The sequence below is a fragment of the Epinephelus fuscoguttatus genome, linkage group LG12 (assembly GCF_011397635.1).
Source record: "Epinephelus fuscoguttatus linkage group LG12, E.fuscoguttatus.final_Chr_v1".
NCBI classification, from domain to species: domain Eukaryota; kingdom Metazoa; phylum Chordata; class Actinopteri; order Perciformes; family Serranidae; genus Epinephelus; species Epinephelus fuscoguttatus.
Genome location: NC_064763.1, coordinates 11,986,777 through 12,005,790, shown reverse-complemented (window position 1 = coordinate 12,005,790; position 19,014 = coordinate 11,986,777). Strand labels below are relative to the sequence as shown.

Here is a 19,014-nt window from a genome sequence, read left to right as displayed (position 1 = left end):
CTGGACAGCTGAATTTCCATTTGGCATAAATAAATTTCTTACTGTTCTATTCTATTCTATTCTATTCTATTCTAGTATGATACCATATGATAAGACAGAACTTCATCCCCAGGGTACAGCTTGGCAGCAGTTGTAGTACAAAGTTAGAGGAGTGCAGATGCAAAGTATGCAATGTACAAGGACTAACATCAGTAGGAAAGAAATGTATAGCAAAATAAAATACAATACATAGCAAGTTTAAAACTAAATATAAACTAGATAACAGTGGGGTGGTTCACAGCAAGTTTTAAAAATGTAAAATATAGCAATAATGTGAATGTGCAAAGTTATAAAACAAATATAGTGGAGTAAAAAGAACACCATTTACCTCCAAAATGTGGTAGAATAAGTTTAAAGTAACATAAAATGGGGATACTAAATTGGAAAGTAAATATGTTTAACCGAGGCTACAATACACATGAAAAACTTTCTTCTACATTTATTTGGTAACTTTGCTGACAAGTTACTTTCAACATGCAACATTAATGTGATGAACACGTTAATGCATCACTAAATTCAACTCTTGCATATTGAATGCAGGACTTTTTTTGTGGCAGAGTATTTCTACACTGTGGTATTGCTACTTTGACTTTATTTAGTCTTCTCTATTACAAGAAGTCGTCGAGTTTCTTCATTTAAACGTACAAAATGTACACAAAGTAAAACACGTATTGTTGTAATGGAGTATTTTTATGTTGTTGTGTTGCTCACTTTTACTTCAGTTAATTATTCAGTACTTTTTAATATATGGGAAAGATATGTGTCAGTAGAATATAGAGAATGTTTGTATTTTGCTTTGTGGTGTTTTTATGCTCTCTGCTCACCTGACTTCCCTAAAATGAATGAGTGAATGTTTTAACCATCGCACCAAGGTAGAAAATGTATAAATAAATATATAAAAAGAAATGCTATCAATGACCATTCATAAATATACCTCACCGTTCTCTATCATGACTTTGGAGCAATAACATATTAACTAACAGCCTGAAGTCACAGCTGTGATCTCTAACGGCAGTGACTGTATCAGAGAACTCACACGTCTTAAAAAAAATAAGAAAGAAATAGTGATCAGCAGAATCACATTTAATTTATTTGGACAAAATAACATGTTGGAATAAACACAGGCATTCACTGTTGTTCATCATCTGTACAACCAGAAGGTTTATTAGGTGGGATGCAGTCATCGCAGCTCTTCACTCCTCGGCCTCTCTCCAGGGTTTCGGTGTGACCTTCCCAACTGGTGACAGATTCCAGGTGATGCCAGTCTGAGTCAGCACCTGCACCAAGACAGGAAAACATGTTTTTTCCAAAAGCAGTAACCCTTTTTTAAAAACATGTATGCACTTATTATTGCAAAGAAATTCAACTTTAAATTCCAATTCACACCTAAGTTAAGATAAAGAACTGAAAACACAGTATTTGCTTCAAAGTCCACAACTGAAGAAAGCATGCACATACACAAAAAATAAATAAATGAAATGGAAAACACCTTTGAGCTCATTTAAGGGATTTTATTGTGGTAAAATAATAAAACATTCTCAGGAATGCCAGTAAACCTGCTAAAATTCCCCTCCAGTGGTTGGCAGATGTGTTCAGGGACAGGTTTCCTAGCAAACATTATCGGAAAAATGATGTGTCATGGTGCTGCTGGATGAAAAACAACTAGAGTTACCATCTTGAGGTGTTATACCTCTGTGAACTAGTTGAGTTTCCCTTTTAGTTTAAACTCATGTCTGTGAAAGCATGGATCCTTCACACACATCCTCCCCTAACAGCATAGGAGATCTATACAATCAGCATGGCAAGGTCACAATGACCTTGACCTTCAACCACCAAGTCTAATCAGCTCAATCTTGAGTCCAAGTAAACATCCATGCCAAATTTGAGGAAACTGTCTCTCTAGGCTTTCGTGAGAGGGTATTGTGAGGGTAACATTAAACTAGACAACCTGAGGCATCCATTGGTACCAGCTGTTAGCTCATCGTTGAGTCCAAGTGAACGTTTGTGCCAGATTTGGGGAAAAAAAAACAAACCCAAAAAATCCCTCAAGGTGCTCTTGAGATATCACATTCACAAGGTCACAGCAACCTTGATCTTTGACCACCAAAATCTAATCAGCTCATCATTGAGTCCAAGTGGATGTTGGTGCCAAATTTGAGGAAATTCCTTCAATGCACTTGAGATATTGTGTTCATGAGAATGGGACAGACGGACGGACAGTATGTCTATCATTCCTTTCTCCTGACTTGAAAAAAAATAAAAATAAAATAATAATAATAAAAAAAATCATACTTCCACATATGATGCTTTATGTACGGCTACGTGAGCGAGCTGTGTGTTCAGCTCATACTTATAAATGAATGTGATGTGGTCCAACACGACAGCACTACTTACATATGACCACACACCCACGCAGAAGGCAGCTCCACCAACCATCAGGCCAGTGCCGTACTTGGAGTGGAAGTTCGGGGAGGCGGTGGATCCATGCCTCACCTGCCTTGCGGCCTGACCTGGATGACGACAAAACACAATGACGTTTATATACTGCGCTAGTACTAACTTGCAGCTTACAGCATTTTGCAGTTCTCTTTATAGAGTCTAAAGGTTTTTAATAAAATGAAGTAGAAATACAGACGGAAAACAGGAACAATTCAGAGTGCGGGGAGAAGAGAAGTGACAGAAACTAATGGGATCATGAAGCTGGATACTCTGACATTGTCATTTTGTTTTTTTAACGTGCAACAATTGGTGCAATTATACAACTGTGGAATATTCATCAGTGTACGCCTTTATTCTCACCAACACCTCTTGAACTGGTAACTGTACATATTTCTTTTGTTGATTCTTATTTTCATTACATTGATGTGTAAGTGTAGGGATGCATGGTATTGGATTTTTTTGGCCAATATCCGATATGCTGATATATAAAATCTTAATTGGCCGATACTCAATACCAATATAGATATATCCATTTTTCCCCACCAAATTTTAGTGATCAAGTCTCCTCTGTAGTAGAAGTAACATCATATTATGCATGCATACTCTTATTGTGACGGCCCACCAGCAGATGGAGACATGAAATACAATATTTCTCGGTGTATGTAATATTTATTCATTGTGCAAAGTAAGAAAAAGCATGTTGGCCAATTCTGATAGCTCATTGTAAAGCCAATATCGTCTGATACCGATGATGTGCCAATATTATCATGCATCCCTACTATGTTGTAGTAACCATTATGGCATAATACATTTTTTATATTTATGAATGGAACACTAATTTATACAGTGTAATGTAGCACAATGTACATATTTGCATATTTCTACACACTTACAGACTCAGCACAGTGAGGATATATAGTTTATTCTTAATATTTTAAGTACTAGTGTTAAACACTGTAGCATAATGCACACTTGTATCTCTATTCTATTTTATTACCTAAAATTTACATACTCCTATTTCATACTCTTACCTTTTATAATACTCTACTCTATACATCAGAGAGATGCAAATTCCCCTCGAGGATCAATAAAGGATTTCTGATTCTTATTCTTATAACACTTGTATACTTTTACTTCCATGAGGTTTTGAATGCAGGACTTTTACTTGCAGTGGAGTTTATTCACAGTGTGGTATTAGCACTATTAGTTAAGTGAAGGTTCCGGATACTCAGGGTGTCTGCAGGTATAAGACAGTTTAATTTAATGCTTTTTAGAACCCTCTCAAGACACGTTTTAACCAACTTCAGGACAGATTTTTGGACAAATCCTGTTTTACTTATTTAAGCATCGCAAGTAGGAAGTATATGTGGTCTTGTGCAGACGTAGGTGTTACATGATTATTATAATGACTTAACTCAATCTACAGGTTGCCTGAAGGTGAGTGAGTATGAAGAGAGTATGAAGTTAAATGACAGTATCATTGTTTTTTAAAGATTTGTAACATTAGCAATATGGACTTTAACAAAGAAAAGCTTCACTCATTTTTACAAAAATAAATTAAAAGATGTATAAATGAATTTAGATAAAATGTTTGTAGTGGTTACGACCTCACAAATTCAAATTCAAGACTATTTAGTGATCTTCAAGATCTTATTGTTATATCATTGAAGTGAGAACATTTTAAGACTTTTCAGGGACCTACAGACATGCTCATATTTCCTCCACCATTGACTGCACACCGTTTTTAACTTTTGTGCCAAATATGGAAGCTGAAAAATTAGAATGACTTACAGTTTACTTCCTGTCTGATGCCACACAAGTTAATTAATGTCATCATTTGTAATTATTTATTTTCCTCTCTTTTGGATTCCTTTTGACAGGTCGGACTTTGTTTGTTTGTTCTTGTGTTGACGGGTGAGTGGGGCTATTTTTTTGTCCTTACTGGTTTTGTGTTTGTTTATTAGTATTCTGCATGTCTTTATTGACCTGCTAATAAAAATACATTGTTTAAATACCTCCGTGAATGTTGGTGAAAGATATGTGTCGCCATATCCACATGACAGGACTGTCCTTATTTGCCCTTCCTTTCAGACTAACTTCATGGACATCGGATAGACAGTTTAACGTCACCTTACATGCTTAATTGCTAATGCATTTTTCCATAACTAATTGAAAAAGGTATTATCTGTACAATTAAAACAAATAAGTTAACTAGTTATTATGCTAACTCACACAGGTCAGCATCGGACATCTAGATGCAAAATGGCGCATTATAAAGGTCGCTTCCGGTGGCAGTTTTGACTTTATTTACGTAAGATAATTAAGGGCATTTAATTACACAACTAACTGTTTTTGAGTCATATCTTTTACATGAGTTGCTGATATTAGGTTAGCTTAGCTTGGCTAGCAACATTAGCACAATGACCGCGGTCACCGACCAATGGCAGGCCGTTTAAACTTGTTAATGGACTGATGTCAAACTGTGACCGGCCCTAAATATGTACAGACAACACACATTTTCATAAAACTCGTTTCCTTACCGGTGATGTTGACTGCAGCTTTAGCAAACCGGTACATGTTGTCTAGCCTGGTGCCTTCAGATACCCTTGAAGAACGGAAGTGTAATATGGCCGCCGCACGTACACACAGCGGAAATTACGAAGGTAGCATCCTGACGTCACCTTAAAGGGATGGTTCCAATTTTTTGAAGAGGGGTTGTATGACTTATCCATTTATAGTGTGCTACAAACAGGAACAGGCTGTCTGTCAGGAAAAGGTAAAGCAGTTAAAATACTCGAAATACATTGCACATTTAAACTGATACAGATTTTTTAAATTGAGACTTTATATAGGTGGCTAAAATACGTTTTTTGCGGGCCGTAATACACCAACTATGGGTAAGTAACGTTAGCCCCTATCTCTCATTAAACCCCGCTTCAAAAAATCCGAACTGTCCCTTTAACGTAAAAACAAGTGAACACGGAAATGAAATACGCACTTTTAGACATCGAAACGATAAAACATTGGGATAAACAATTACTAGTGATCTATTTTACAAATACAACAAAATAGTTCATGGTCTACCTAGTTTGTGTAATAGATAAAAGTCCAACTGAGATCACTCTGTAGCACCGTGTCAGGATGGCCGAGTGGTCTAAGGCGCCAGACTCAAGGATAATCTCCTTCCGCTGAGACGGGACTTCTGGTCTCCGAATGGAGGCGTGGGTTCGAATCCCACTTCTGACACATACTTTTTGCGTGTGCTTTACATGATGATGGAAATCTAAAAGCAGCACGACAAAACGATATTTATCTCCAGAGGGGAAATTCTGATTATTGCAGCAGCACACATGATAGTGTAACGTTACACTCACTGCCTGTTAACACAAATAGATAATCAGCCAATCTCATCGCAGCAGCTCATGTAGACATGGTGAACACAATACAACACGACCTGCTGAGCGAATCTGATGAAGCAACATGTGAAACGCGTTGTTCGCCCCTTCTGTTTGTAACTTTTGATAATAAACCTTCTGTCAATCCTATGCTATAGTGTGCGTTGGAAGTTTTTTGAATTTTAGACTGTGATTTATGCTGCACCAGCTGGCACCTAGAAGTAGCACTTAGTTGCTGTGCACGGGATTTACAAACTTTTTTATGACCTGCTTAAGTTCAAACTGAGCATCAGAATGAGGAAGAAGGTGATTTAAAGGGATAATGCACCCAAAAATGCACAGAGCACAGAGAAGCAGCCAGAGCTACAGACTACAGTGAGACTAAAAACTGAGTTCATATGACATTTTTAAAAACTTTTTATGTCAGGGATTCATGACACTTGGATCACTACAGATGAGCAGTATGGAGATATTTTGTGGTTTCAATTTTGTGTTCTTAGACGTTAGTCTGGGGCGCCGTCTGCCATTAGATGTGCTAGCCGCTCCCCCCGCCAATCTCTGCAAGGGATGTGAGGACTCTAAGAGCCTCCGTCAGCATATGGGTGAGTAGATAATGGCTGAATTTTCATTTTTGGGTGCACTATCCCCTTAAGTGACTTTGATGGTGGCATGGTTGTTGGCGCCAGACGGGCAAAACCTTATTGCATTAAATACACAGAGCCTCCTATGCAAAAAAATAAAATAAAATAAAATCCTACTTCCCATGTCTCAGCATTTTTTTTTTAAGATTTCTTACAGATTGATGTAAGACATTTTAATACTGATTAAGGCCTAATTCTCAGATTAATGAATTCACTGCCTTTTAAGACTTTTTAAGGATCTGCAGGAACTATAAGTTTCATACAAGGTACTGAATATGCTTATTTAGTTTGATATAGCATACATAAATGCAAGGTCATGGTGACCTTGACTTTTGACAGCCAAAATCTAATCAATTCATTGTTGACTCAGAGCGGAAAGTCTGTGCCAAATTTGAAAAAATCCCTCAAGGCATTATTGAGGTATTGTATTCACAAGAATGATACAGATGAGGTCACAATGACCTTGTCTTTGACCTATGACCCCAAAATCTAATTAGTTCAGTTCATTAGTGGATGTAGGTACTAAATTTGAGGAAATTCCCTCCAGGTTTTTTTTTTCAGATGTTGCATTCACGAGAATGCGATGGACAAGGTCACAGTGACCTTTACCTTTGACCACCAAATTAAAACCAGTTAATTCTTGACTAAAAGTGGATGTTTGTGCCAAATTTGAAGGAATTCCCTCAAGGTGTTTATGAGATATTGCACAAGAATGAGACAGATGAGGTCACAACAGCCTTGATTTTTGACCTATGACCCCAAAATCCAATCAGTTCATAGTTGAGTCCAAGGGGATATTTGTGCCAAAGTTGAAGAAAGTTCCTTAAGGTGACATAAAAATATGTGATAAATAAAGATGACTTAATTTTATTTTGTCGTTGTCTTTATTAAATCAAAATACCATTTTCAGGATTATGACATTTAGATTATGTATGTACACACACGCATACTGAAAATGTTCCCTCATTGAATCTCTTTTTACAGAAAGTGGACGATCTCTCCAGTTTTTACAAGGACGATGATAGAAAAGAAAAATATCAACAGATGATATAACTAAACATTTAATACAAACTTCTTCCTCATAACTTCAGGGTTAAAAAATTAATGATAATTACTTGCAAGAAAAGCGTTTGCAGCACTTCATGAACATATTTGTGAAAATAAAACTTCCTGGTCTAGAATTATTTGCAGTTTGGGGTCTCGGACTGTGAAATATTGCTGAAACAGGCTCCGATTATCAGTCTAAGTTTTTAATTATCTAGTCGACAAAGACTTTGAGCGCACCAGAGATGACCTCACAACAAATGTTTAATTCTTTTCCATCATGGATATAGTTTAAAAATCGTAAATCATTAGCTGGATAGGGGGTAAAAGAAACTGTGATTCTAAGATTCATAATATTCAACCTAACTGGCAGCAACCTGGACCTTTTAGTGTTTTAAGTGAAATTTGAACTTCCTGAAACTTTTTCTCTGCACCATGTGATAAACTAAAAAACACAAAGAGTTTACTGCACATGAAAAGGAGCTTCATATCTTATGTTAAAAAAAATCATTGCACATTAAATGTTTTGTTCGACCTATAGCCAGTCCAATATCTAAAAGGAATTCAAACCATATTTTTACAAAGCAAAGAAAAAGCAGCAAGTCCTTATTATCCTTAATATTTTTGCTTAGTAAGTTGGGATCTGGGGTTGTGGACTCAGGAAATCTGTGAACTCCTGTCAGAAAACTCTGAATTAGTTAAAGTGAAATCAACACTGAAAATCTGACAAACGTGTCAACACATGGGAGAATTCAGATCAGCAGATACTTCTGATGAGTTAACAAACATCTGGGCATCTTTGTCCTTTTATTGAAGATTAGACAAGAAACTGTTGTGGCCAGTTGACACATTATATCACAGAATATATAAAGTAAATGTTGATACAGTTTATCAAGAAAAAGTGCATAAAGGAGAACTCATTAGTGTTTATGTGACAACATCTTTAATCTTTACATCAGCTCATCAGAGTTCTGTTAGAAGGTAAATTCCTGTATTTTATTAGCCCAGGTGTTTCTTTCATAACTGTGTCCAGATATATGTACTGGGGCAGGTAATGCGAACCCACTATGGAGATCTGTGTGGGTACATGAGACCCTAAAAAAGAAGCTGGATCATGGGGAGTACCACCAGTTGGTCCAGGAGCTTCTCCTCCATGATGGCTGCTTCAAGCTGCACTTATGCTTCCACACCTGCTGTTTTCTTTTGAGATGATAACTGTGGTTTGTAAAGTCGTATAGCTCTGGATATCCAGCAACCGCCACCACCAGTTTCTCCTCCATTGTTTACCAACTGTAAATGTGACCACCACAGAAGGCCCGCCTCTCAAATCATCTGATTGGACAAAGGTAAAAAAAAAGCGGCGATGACGTGGGGCGCTTTTCTGCTCTGAGTTGAAGATTATTTTACTCGAGGAGTTCAGAGCGCTACAGCAAAAACACCAGGTGCCTAGAGAGCAGAAACGTGAGGTGCACAGCGATGCAAAACTGCGAGCAAAAAGCTCGCCTCCAGCTGCTAAAATGCTTTCTGTGTGACTGAGGCCTAAAGCTTTCCAGATAAACTTTAAATAACTCCGCCATGGAGGTGGTGTTTGCTTCGGGTTTGTTCGTTTGTCAGCAGGCTTTTGGGAAAAACTACTGCCCCAACTTTCATTAAATGTGGTGAAAGGGTGGAGCATGAGCCGAGGAAGAACCTGAACAAGAATCATGAACATAAGCTCATTTGGTGGAAAAGGGAAACGAGTGCCCTTCTCATTTCATATGAATTCTTTTACCCATTTCAGAGTCCGACCAAAAGTACCAGTAAACATGGAGACTGTGTCTCAGTTGAGGGGCTGCAGCCTTCAAAGGCTGCATTTTAAGACTGATTGCGTCACATTGGCGCGGCTGAGGCCATTCCATTTCGAGGGCTCCTTCAAATGCAGCCTTCTTTCCCCGTTCTTTCCCATTTGGAGGATGCAACAGATGAATGCTTCTTGGCCCATCCTATCCCATGATGTATTGTGCACCGGTAATGATTATATATTAAGTTAACTGACAGCTAGCTAACAGTTAACTGTTGTTAACATTACTATTAGTTAAAAGTGCACAGTTTAAACAATCTTAATTTCAAAAGTTTACCTGCAAACAGTCCATCAGCCTGAAATATATCAAACGTCTCTGGCGGTGAGTCATCACCTCAAGTATTAAATTTAAAAACAAATATATATATCACATAACATTCTCTGGGTCCATGATTTAGGGCTAACTAACTTACTAGCTTACCCCTTCTTTTGCCAAGTGCAGCTGGTTGCTAGGTAGTAGGAACACCAACGGGTCGGGGCGAGAACAACTGGTGATGCAACAAGGAAATCCTCTGCAGACCAGAGACCAGACCGGAGACAATTCGGTTTGGCTGATGTGGCCTTGCAAGGACGTGGCCGACGTTGACTACGAAGGCCGCGTCCGTCAAAGGCTGCAGCCCCTGAACTGAGACACAGCTCGAGATTAGTTCCCTGGATAGGGACCTATTTTCAGGGAGACTTGCTGATGAACCAAACTAACTTTTGGTCAAGCTCACTTGAAATGATCTCTGTAAAATTAATTCAAGAGTTTATTTGGAAAGACTCACGTTAAAAAACACTTTAAATCTACCCTCTGGCTCCATTTTAGATTATGAGTGAAACTACATTCTGAGACAATTTTTTTTTAATTTGAGATGAGCCCAAACTTGGATGAAAGGAATGTTTACAACCTGCAACACATCAGCAGTCACGTTAACAAAGTGTACGACAGAGCTGTGGATTTACTCGCAGCTTCAACTGATTTCCTTCAGACAACAGGACGTATAACCGTCAGTGGAACTGGTCCGAGTTCTCGATTCTCCGCAACCATCTAAAGATCAATTTTACAGTTAACTGATGAACTCTAACAACTAGAGCCCGACCGATACTTGATTTTTGGGGCAGATCCCGAAACCGATATCAAAATTCTGGTGTAGATATATACTGGCTGATATGGAGTCTGTCAATTATCCCTAAAATGTGGTTATAAAACACTTGCAACAAAGGTATGTAATGGAGGCTAGATGTTATAAGGCAAGCAAGAAGCTGTCAGTTGGCCGTAGGTCAATGTTGGGCTGTCGGTGAATGTCTGCTGGCTTTGTCAGTGCAGTGTGTCCCGCACCGTTGCCCCTTGTTAGCTGCCGTTGGCTTTTTTTGGCTGATTCAGCATGTTGAACTGGTGGCTGCAATAGTGAAACCCGTCGGTGAATGAAATCACTCTGATTGGCAGTTCAGCTCAGCGCACGAGAAGAGAAACAGAAGTGGGGAAAGTAAAAAAAGGAGGAGTGAGACCAAAAACTAACTTGTTACATAAGGTCAAATTATTTTTCTTAGTCAGTGAGCTCTTTAGCAGAAACGCTGCTCTGTTCTTTCAACACTGGATTGTGTTGTTTATGTGCTAACTGGCTAACTAGCGTGTTACTGTTTCAGTGCACAGTAAACTTCATTTGAGGATTTAATAATTATAAGTTACTTCAAGCATCCTTTTCTGCGTTGTGTTCTGTAAAAGAAAAGTTTCGTATTGGTGCATATCAGACAACATATACTCTGATATATCTGCGCCAGGCTAATATCAGCTGATCGAACTGGCAGACTGATTTATCGGTCGGGCTCAACAACACTGCACAGCTCTGTATCAGAATGCAGCATATTTAACTGTTAATGCCACAAGATAAATGGAGATAAATGGAATTCAGTCAGCATATAAAATGCAGGATTGTGACAGTCCAAAAGTGCTAAGATACATACAGAAGATTGGCCCTAACAGGAGGCAACAGGCATCAAAATTACAAACATTAAGGCATCGATCAGTTTTTCCTTGTCTTCTTCGCCTTTCATTTTCTAGTCCGCCTTTTTGTCTTTTCCCTCCTCGTCGTCTGTGTACTCTGTGGGCTCCTCGCCTGGTTTCAGGAGCTTGCCGACGTAGTCGTACTTAACTGTAATGTAGAAGGAAAAAAAGAGAATAAGAAAATTATTTACAGCCTCAATGACTACAAATTGTCCAAAACAGATTCAAGGACACATCATTGGGAATTTGTTCATGTAACACCATTTCTTACAGAGATAAATATAAATTATTTGTTGTCCGACATTTGAAGAAAACAGTCACAAATGTCTGTTTATTTTAAACCAAGAGTCCTCTGGCGAACCTGACTTGGAGCGGGAATTAGTAATAATGTGATTAAATGATCAATTGTTTAGTCTACAAAATGTCACAAAAAGAAACAGTGAGCACGGCCCATGACATCAACTTTCTAATTTTTTAAAAATAATTTTAACCATCAACCTAAAAAAAGTCAGAGCATGAATGAAAACATTAACAGATGCATAAAATAAAGCCCCATTTCCACTGAGCAGTTTGGTGCACTTTTTTTCCTGTTGTTTGTGGATGGTACCAACAGAACCGTTCCTTACCGTCCCCATGTTTGGTCCCCCCTCTGTTGGGGTACCTAGCACACAGATCTGGTACTAAAAGGTGGAGCTGTGAACACTGCAGTCTGATTGGTCAGTAGAAGATGGTCACTCTGCTCAGGGCTGAGTTGTGTCTGGTTTTGAGGCTCATGTAACAACTGTTCATACTGTGGAGAGTTTTATTAGTAAACTGTAACTATAAAATGAAAGGATGTTTTGCTGCCTCTCACAGCAGCTGGAGTCTGAGAAACAATAACTTCATTCACTGGGCCGACTGCCGGCAACTTTTAAGGTGGAATGTTAACTTGTAATGTTACTCAATGCATGAGTTGATGACGTGAATCCATCAGCACACCTTTGACAACTCTGACCATCACTTTAGTTTTTATCGTCTCTCTTGGATGACAGACACTTTTAGTAATGAGTGGATCTTCAAGCGTTTAAAAATATATATTAATTTCGTCTGGATTATAAAAACTGCATATATTCTAATAAAAATAAAATTTTAAAAAAGCGTTGTTGAGCCTTACTTCCTTTGGGATACAGCAACACTAATCCCCTGAGCTTGCCTGAGAAGGACTAAATGCACAAAGCTGCTATTTTTAAATATCCCATGGAGAGAGACTCTCACTGCAGCCTGTTCTATTTTGTTCTGAAAATGTCTGCGTGCAGCCTTGTTCTGTGGACGATAAACCAGGTGCAGACTTTCATCTGTGTCACCGCTGATGAGGAAATACAGCAAGTGCTGGACGGAGCAGTGAGTGACAACAACCCCGCCCACGTTTAAGAGGACTGTCTGTGGTGGAAACACTAAACAGACCGAGGGTCTAGGTACCAGGTCTCAAGGGTTACTGTTGGTTCCAGAGGTACTGTACTGAAGGGTTTGGTGGAAACGGGGCTTAAGAGACAATAGCCAGGTTTCCCTCCAAATGTAGCTCAAATTTTTACCAAATTTTCAGAAAATCTACAGAGGAAAATGTGAATTTATGCACAACTGATGTGTCAATATTAGGAGTCGGTTCAACAGCTGGTGGAGCTGATTCTCCAGTCGGTACCATTAAACCATTGCTGAAGAAGATGATGTCACTGAAAGAGCTCCATTAAACCCCCCTTCAGCCCCCTTTATACAGCCTTTTCAGGGTGGGAATTTCACACCTTTTAAGCACCCTTGTTGTTCTGTATTACAGTTATAATCACAGAATGGGGGACAGAGTTGTCTCGCCATTAAGGCAGCATCAGAGGTAGTATTGGCACTGAAACGATGTGTGTATAGAAGGGACAGACAGCAGGACAAGATCATGGTTAGCAGTTAGTGGCTAACTCAAAGAAGAAAAACAGTAGCTAAAGATGTCCACATATTGGTAAAACAATGAGGTCCAGGAGCTCCTTACCGTCCGAGCAGAGGGTTAGATCAGTCACTATGTAACAGAGACGGTAGCGGATTGTTATTGTCTATAAAGTTATATGTCATACTAGAGGCCGACACTGTTGTATTACATGTCACGCCCATCATGCCTCTTTTTGTTTGGCAAGGCTAACGTGCTGTCTGAAATCACACACTGGAGTGACATTGTGTAAAAATGCAAAGGCGACAAAAAGACGTGACTTTGTAGCAGCTCTTTAGCGCCATCTCTGTGTAATAAGGGCTGTAGTTGTTATGTAGTATGGGAGGGGTTATGATAAAGATGGCTCCAATGCGTCATCGAGCCATGACTTCAGGCCAGCCCAAAATATAATTTGCTGATATTTTGACTTTTTTGAGTAGTTTGTCATGGTTGGAAAACTACATCTCAGCTCTGGTCGTATTTCAGGAAAGTGTGACACACTGTGGTAATATTACTGTTTCCTGTGGTACTTCCTGGCAACATAAATATGGTCACATGTCAAACTCACAGGTGAACTGACTCTCCCACTCAGAGAGGCTCTCCTGCTGCATGGCGTTCAGGTCGGACAGGTCGTCGTGTTCGTCTTTCAGGGCCTCCTTCTCAAGGCAGAATGTTGCGAGGCCTCTGGATGCATCTCTGCCTGCAAACACTCCGTACGGCCCCTCTGCAACACAGTGAGGACACACAGCGATGACACACAGCGAGGTGGATGCAGCAGCAGTGGCAGCAGGAGCTACTACACTGATGAAAACGGATCATTTAGAGCTTTTTAAACGTGAGATTTTCTCTCTAGTCGCCTGAAGTTGAGCTTGAGGAGCAGCTTCAGGAGTGTGGAATAAACTGTGGCGTCCTGAATGTTTTATGAACAGCCCTGGACTTCTCAGACTGTTTTAGTGACTTACCGCTCAGAGGGAACTCATTCAGCGGCTCCTCTGGCAGCAGCACAGCGTCTCTCCCTCTCCTCTGTCTGATTTTGTCCTAAACCTTTGGTAATGTTAACCTACATGAAAAACTGCATATGTGTACATATGGGGTAGTTGTGGTATCATAACAGCCTGTCACAGGTTACAGCGTGATGGTTAGAGGAGAAATGGCAGAGCATAAAGGTCCAGGTGAAAAAAAAACCCCAACTCAATCATTTAGGATTTTACTAAAAGAAGGAAATCACCTGTTGATATAGATCCTGACATTTGTTGTATTTGGGAGCTGTTTAAATGTGCCATTTGTAGTAGATATTATTTAGCGGAACTATTAATATTGTGACAGAATCTGAATCTCACTCTGAGTTACTGTTGTTGTTCACAAACTAAAGACATGAGAGATTGTTTTAGTTTTTACTGAATATTTGAAGCAAACTGTAAAATTAGATCACAAACTATGGTCTTAAATAATACTTTTTTTTTTTTTACTAATTTGTCACATTGCCAAGAATATCGTTATCGCAAAAATACCCTGAAATATTATTTTAGGGCCATATCGCCCACCACTATTTTGCATTTAAATAATCAATTTATAATACATACAGTACAGACAACTGATAATGACACTTAAAGACTTTGTCATGATGGTTAAGAGTCTTTGAAAAAGTCAGAGTGATAATTTTTGAGATATTAACAATGAATTTGTCTATTTTTTTCCCCCGTCACTTTATACTTGACCATTTACTCTACAAAACAACAGGAAGCAGACAAATATTTACTCATTCTTTCATCAGATGTTTCCTGATTTAAAAAAAAAAAAAAAAGTTATTTAAAGACTGTGTTTTAGTTCAGAGTTCTTGTGCAGTCGTGTGCTGAGATAGAATTTAACATTTAAGGGGAAAAAGACATTGTTGGGTTATTTATATATCTGTGCCAGAACTTTGAAACAACACGCAGCCCTAAATGTTCAAAGTTTGACAACCTGCAGGATCCATGAAAGACATCACAGCAAGATCTGTCTGAGGGCAAACTTTAAATCAGCTGAATTCCTTTAATAACACAGACCGCAGGCAGGAGTACAGGCTGTAGGGCTGGGCGTGCAGTTTGCATGACAGTGAGATATTATGTTGGCCAGAGGTTACACGCCACAGAGGTTACAATCTGAGATAAGATAAAACAAAATGAGGTCTCACTCTGCGTCTGTTTCCAGGGAACAGAAATGAAGCATGACGGGGCAGATTCTTATTTTAGATAAGTGGAGATGATGGAAAAGTTACAACACATTTACTCTGGTGAAATCTTTATAATTGTCATTTGTTCTATGTTTGATTTGGATTTTTTTTTTTTGTACAAATTTTAGTGAATATGTTTGATACACATAATATGCACATTCCAGACTGTCACTGTAAAAGTTGTGGAAAATACAATTTAGAATTTAAAAATAATGGAAAAAATAAATTCAGTTGCACAACATAAAAATAAAATGTGGGGAAAATAATGAACCTGAATCATTTAAATAATTTAATTTTTTAAATTTTTCCACCCTAATCAAAAGAAATCGACGACAAAACAATGAATGATTTTTACCCTTCAAATTAATTTTTAAGACTAAGATTTGGTTTTGGGAACAACGTGTGTGTTCTCTGCAGAGGTGATATTAAACAACGTAACATCTCTCTATGTCTCAAACACAGATTTTCTGGAAACAATTTAGAGAATAGTTGAGTTGGAAAATCACAATGATGCTGATTTAGATCAAAAGAGTTTTCATCTTGGTGCATTATTAACAGACCTGAATTACCTACTTCTTTTAGCCAAACTTCTTTTTATTCACTAAGCTAAAATGTATTAACACCCACCTGTCTTTATTGGCTACTATAATCAGATTCAACTTTCCACCAAGTCCTTTAAATTAATAAACTCCAAATGTGCAAAGAAAAAAGCCTCTATAAATGAATCAGTAATGAATAAATATTTTAAAATCACTTATTCAGCCTTATTATATCTTTTAATGTTTGTGCAAACTTGAACCCTCTTCCACCTTTATGTTGTTTGTGCCTTATTTCTTTTAACTGAGCGTAAATGCTTCTAACTTTTCATCTACACCTCAGATTTTGCAGTTGAGGCCCTTCACCTCTGGAGCTCCCTGTCAGAGGATCTGAGGCTGAATCAGTGACATGTTTTTAATTGCTTCTTAAAATGTATCTGTTCAAAAAAGCATTTTATTAGTTTTCACACACTGCTGTTTTGTGTCTCATTTGATTATTTCTATCTTGTGTCAGTTAGTCAGATATTGTATTCTTTTATTTTGTATTACTCCAATAGTTTGATTTGCTGTACCTCAGCGCAATTTATAGGGCAATTAGTTGCCATCTTTGCTGATCTGCTTCAGTGACGGCACTTTATTTATTTTATTTTTTTGTTCTTTGTATTTTCTTAAAATTGCCTCATTTTATTTGCTTGGCATTGTTTTTGATCCAGGATCAACCGTGTAAAGCACGTAAATTTGTTTTATTATTATTATTGTTTATCATCCTGTATTTCTACTTTTAGAGTTCATTTATTGTTGCTGTTGTTCTGAAAGACTTCATTTCTTTTTTAATTGATATGCATGATGCGTCTTTGTCTGCTTACTGATTGTTTTAATTTGAGGGTCTCATTTATTGATTTCTCGAGTCTTAAGTACAGGTTTGAATGAAGTTTATAAGTTTATTTACTTTATTAATCCTTCTGAGGAGAAATTCAATGTTTGAATGAATGAATGCATTTAGAGTTTATTGTGCTTAATTTATGCTACTTTTTTGCCTTTTTTTGTTTTGTTAGTTGTCTGTGTGTTTTTGTATTTCTGGTGTTGTGTCACTGTACCCTGGAAGATGTAAGTATGTGATATCTGCTTTCTGTTTGCACATTACCCGTTCACATGGTTAATTTAAAAAAAACCTTAATAAAACATGGCGGCTGCCGGGTTATGGTTTTTCACTATGTAGTAACTCATCTTAGTTCATAGACGATCTTTGGTCCCAAGGCTACAGCAGCTACTGTGTTGTGAAACGGGATCTGAGCTCGCTAACTAAGGGGGGGGGGGGGGGGGTGATGTTAGCTTCCAGTAACAAGACTCCATTTTAACCAGTTGTATTTGGTCGTAATGTCGAAAAGATCCTGATTAATGTATGAATAAAATATCCTATCACAGCCGACGGTCTCCTCACGCGAGCAGCCGTTGGTGATGGTGCGTTCAAATCCCAGGAGAAACGACAGAACGGCTCGTACCACCGTAACGGGACCGCCGGTTCACGGTGGGTTTTTACCTGGCCCGTAAAACTTCTTCCCTCTGGTCACGTCGAACACTTTCCCGTTGACAGCCATGAGGATCCTTGGGTCCTGGAGTCCATCGTAGGGCTTCAACTCTGCGATGGTGAAATCTCGCTTCTTCAGTTTGGGCAGCGGTTTGTCCGCCTCACCGAGCTCCGGTGGTTTGTCCCCGCGGAAGATCTTGTAGAGGAGGAAGAGACAGAGGCTGAGGAGGGTCAAATTCAGCGGGGAGGTGAAGATTTCTTGGAAAATACCTCCAGAAGTTATCTCGCTGACTTCTGCTTCAGCCATGTTGGCTCCTCTCTGGCTCCGTGTGTGAGTGTGTGTGTGTGTGTGTGTAGGTGGAACTGGTGGAGCTCATGAGTCCTGAACCAATCACAGCTGCAGCTTCAGAGGCGTCGGTAACAGTTTGACCAATCAGGTTCTTGTAGCTGCGTGCCAAAATTACTGTATTATAAGAACTGTTGTTTGTTTTCTGTCGATCATGTAATCGATTAATCATATCAGCACTACATGGTGTGTATATCATATGGATATCAATATAGACTGAACCCAAAAATGTAAATGAATCTTTATTTTTGCTAATTTCTTGAATGTTCTTTTGATGATAGAATTATACATTGAGCAAAGTCACGCAAATAAATGAAGTGACATGAGACATATAAGTAACACAAAATGACCACAAAGTGACACAAAGGAACAGTCACACAAACAACTACAAAGTGACACAAAACAACTACAAAGTGACACAAACAACTACAAAGTGACACAAAACAACTACAAAGTGACTAAATGCAATAATGACAAAGTGACACAAAAAAAAACAGTGACCAAAACAATCCCAGACGAATACAAAACAAACACAGACGAATACAAAACAACTACAAAGTGACAAAAACAACCACAAAACAACCACAATGTGACACAAAACAACTACAACATGACACAAAACAACTACAAAGTGACAAAACAACCACAATGTGACACAAAACAACTACAATGTGACACAAAATAAGCACAAAGTGACACAAACAACCACAAAACAACCACAACGTGACACAAAACAACTACAATGTGACACAAAACAACTACAAAGTGACAAAAACAACCACAAAACAACCACAGTGTGACACAAAACAAGCACAAAGTGACACAAACAAATACAAAACAACTACAACCTGACACAACCACAAAACAATCACAATGTGACACCAAACAACTACAATAAGACACAAAATAGCACAAAGTGACACAAACAACCACAAAACAATGAACGTGACACAAAACAACTACAACCTGACACAAAACAACTACAAAGTGACAAAAACAACCACAAAACAACCACAGTGTGACACAAAACAACTACAACGAGACACAAAACAACTACAA

The 19,014-nt window shown here is 38.4% G+C and overlaps 2 protein-coding genes and 1 non-coding gene across 3 annotated transcripts; 1 reads left to right on the top strand and 2 right to left on the bottom strand.

Moving 5' to 3' along the window:
- Positions 1-1,107: 1,107 nt before the first annotated feature.
- Positions 1,108-5,176, bottom strand: LOC125898902 (cytochrome c oxidase subunit 7B, mitochondrial). The gene is made up of 3 exons (XM_049592949.1): positions 5,019-5,176; positions 2,434-2,549; positions 1,108-1,316 (listed from the first exon to the last, which is right to left on the bottom strand). The coding sequence occupies exons 1-3, from the start codon at positions 5,053-5,055 to the stop codon at positions 1,233-1,235; spliced, it is 237 nt and encodes a 78-aa protein (XP_049448906.1). The 5' UTR covers positions 5,056-5,176; the 3' UTR covers positions 1,108-1,232.
- Positions 5,177-5,613: 437 nt separating this feature from the next.
- trnal-caa (transfer RNA leucine (anticodon CAA)) lies at positions 5,614-5,724 on the top strand. The gene is made up of 2 exons: positions 5,614-5,651; positions 5,679-5,724. It is a non-coding gene; the product is annotated as a tRNA-Leu (tRNA).
- Positions 5,725-8,332: 2,608 nt separating this feature from the next.
- Positions 8,333-17,962, bottom strand: pgrmc1 (progesterone receptor membrane component 1). Its single transcript, XM_049591876.1, has 3 exons — positions 17,622-17,962; positions 13,902-14,057; positions 8,333-11,533 (listed from the first exon to the last, which is right to left on the bottom strand). Exons 1-3 carry the CDS (start codon positions 17,914-17,916, stop codon positions 11,439-11,441), a joined length of 546 nt encoding a protein of 181 aa, XP_049447833.1. The 5' UTR covers positions 17,917-17,962; the 3' UTR covers positions 8,333-11,438.
- Positions 17,963-19,014: the final 1,052 nt, after the last annotated feature.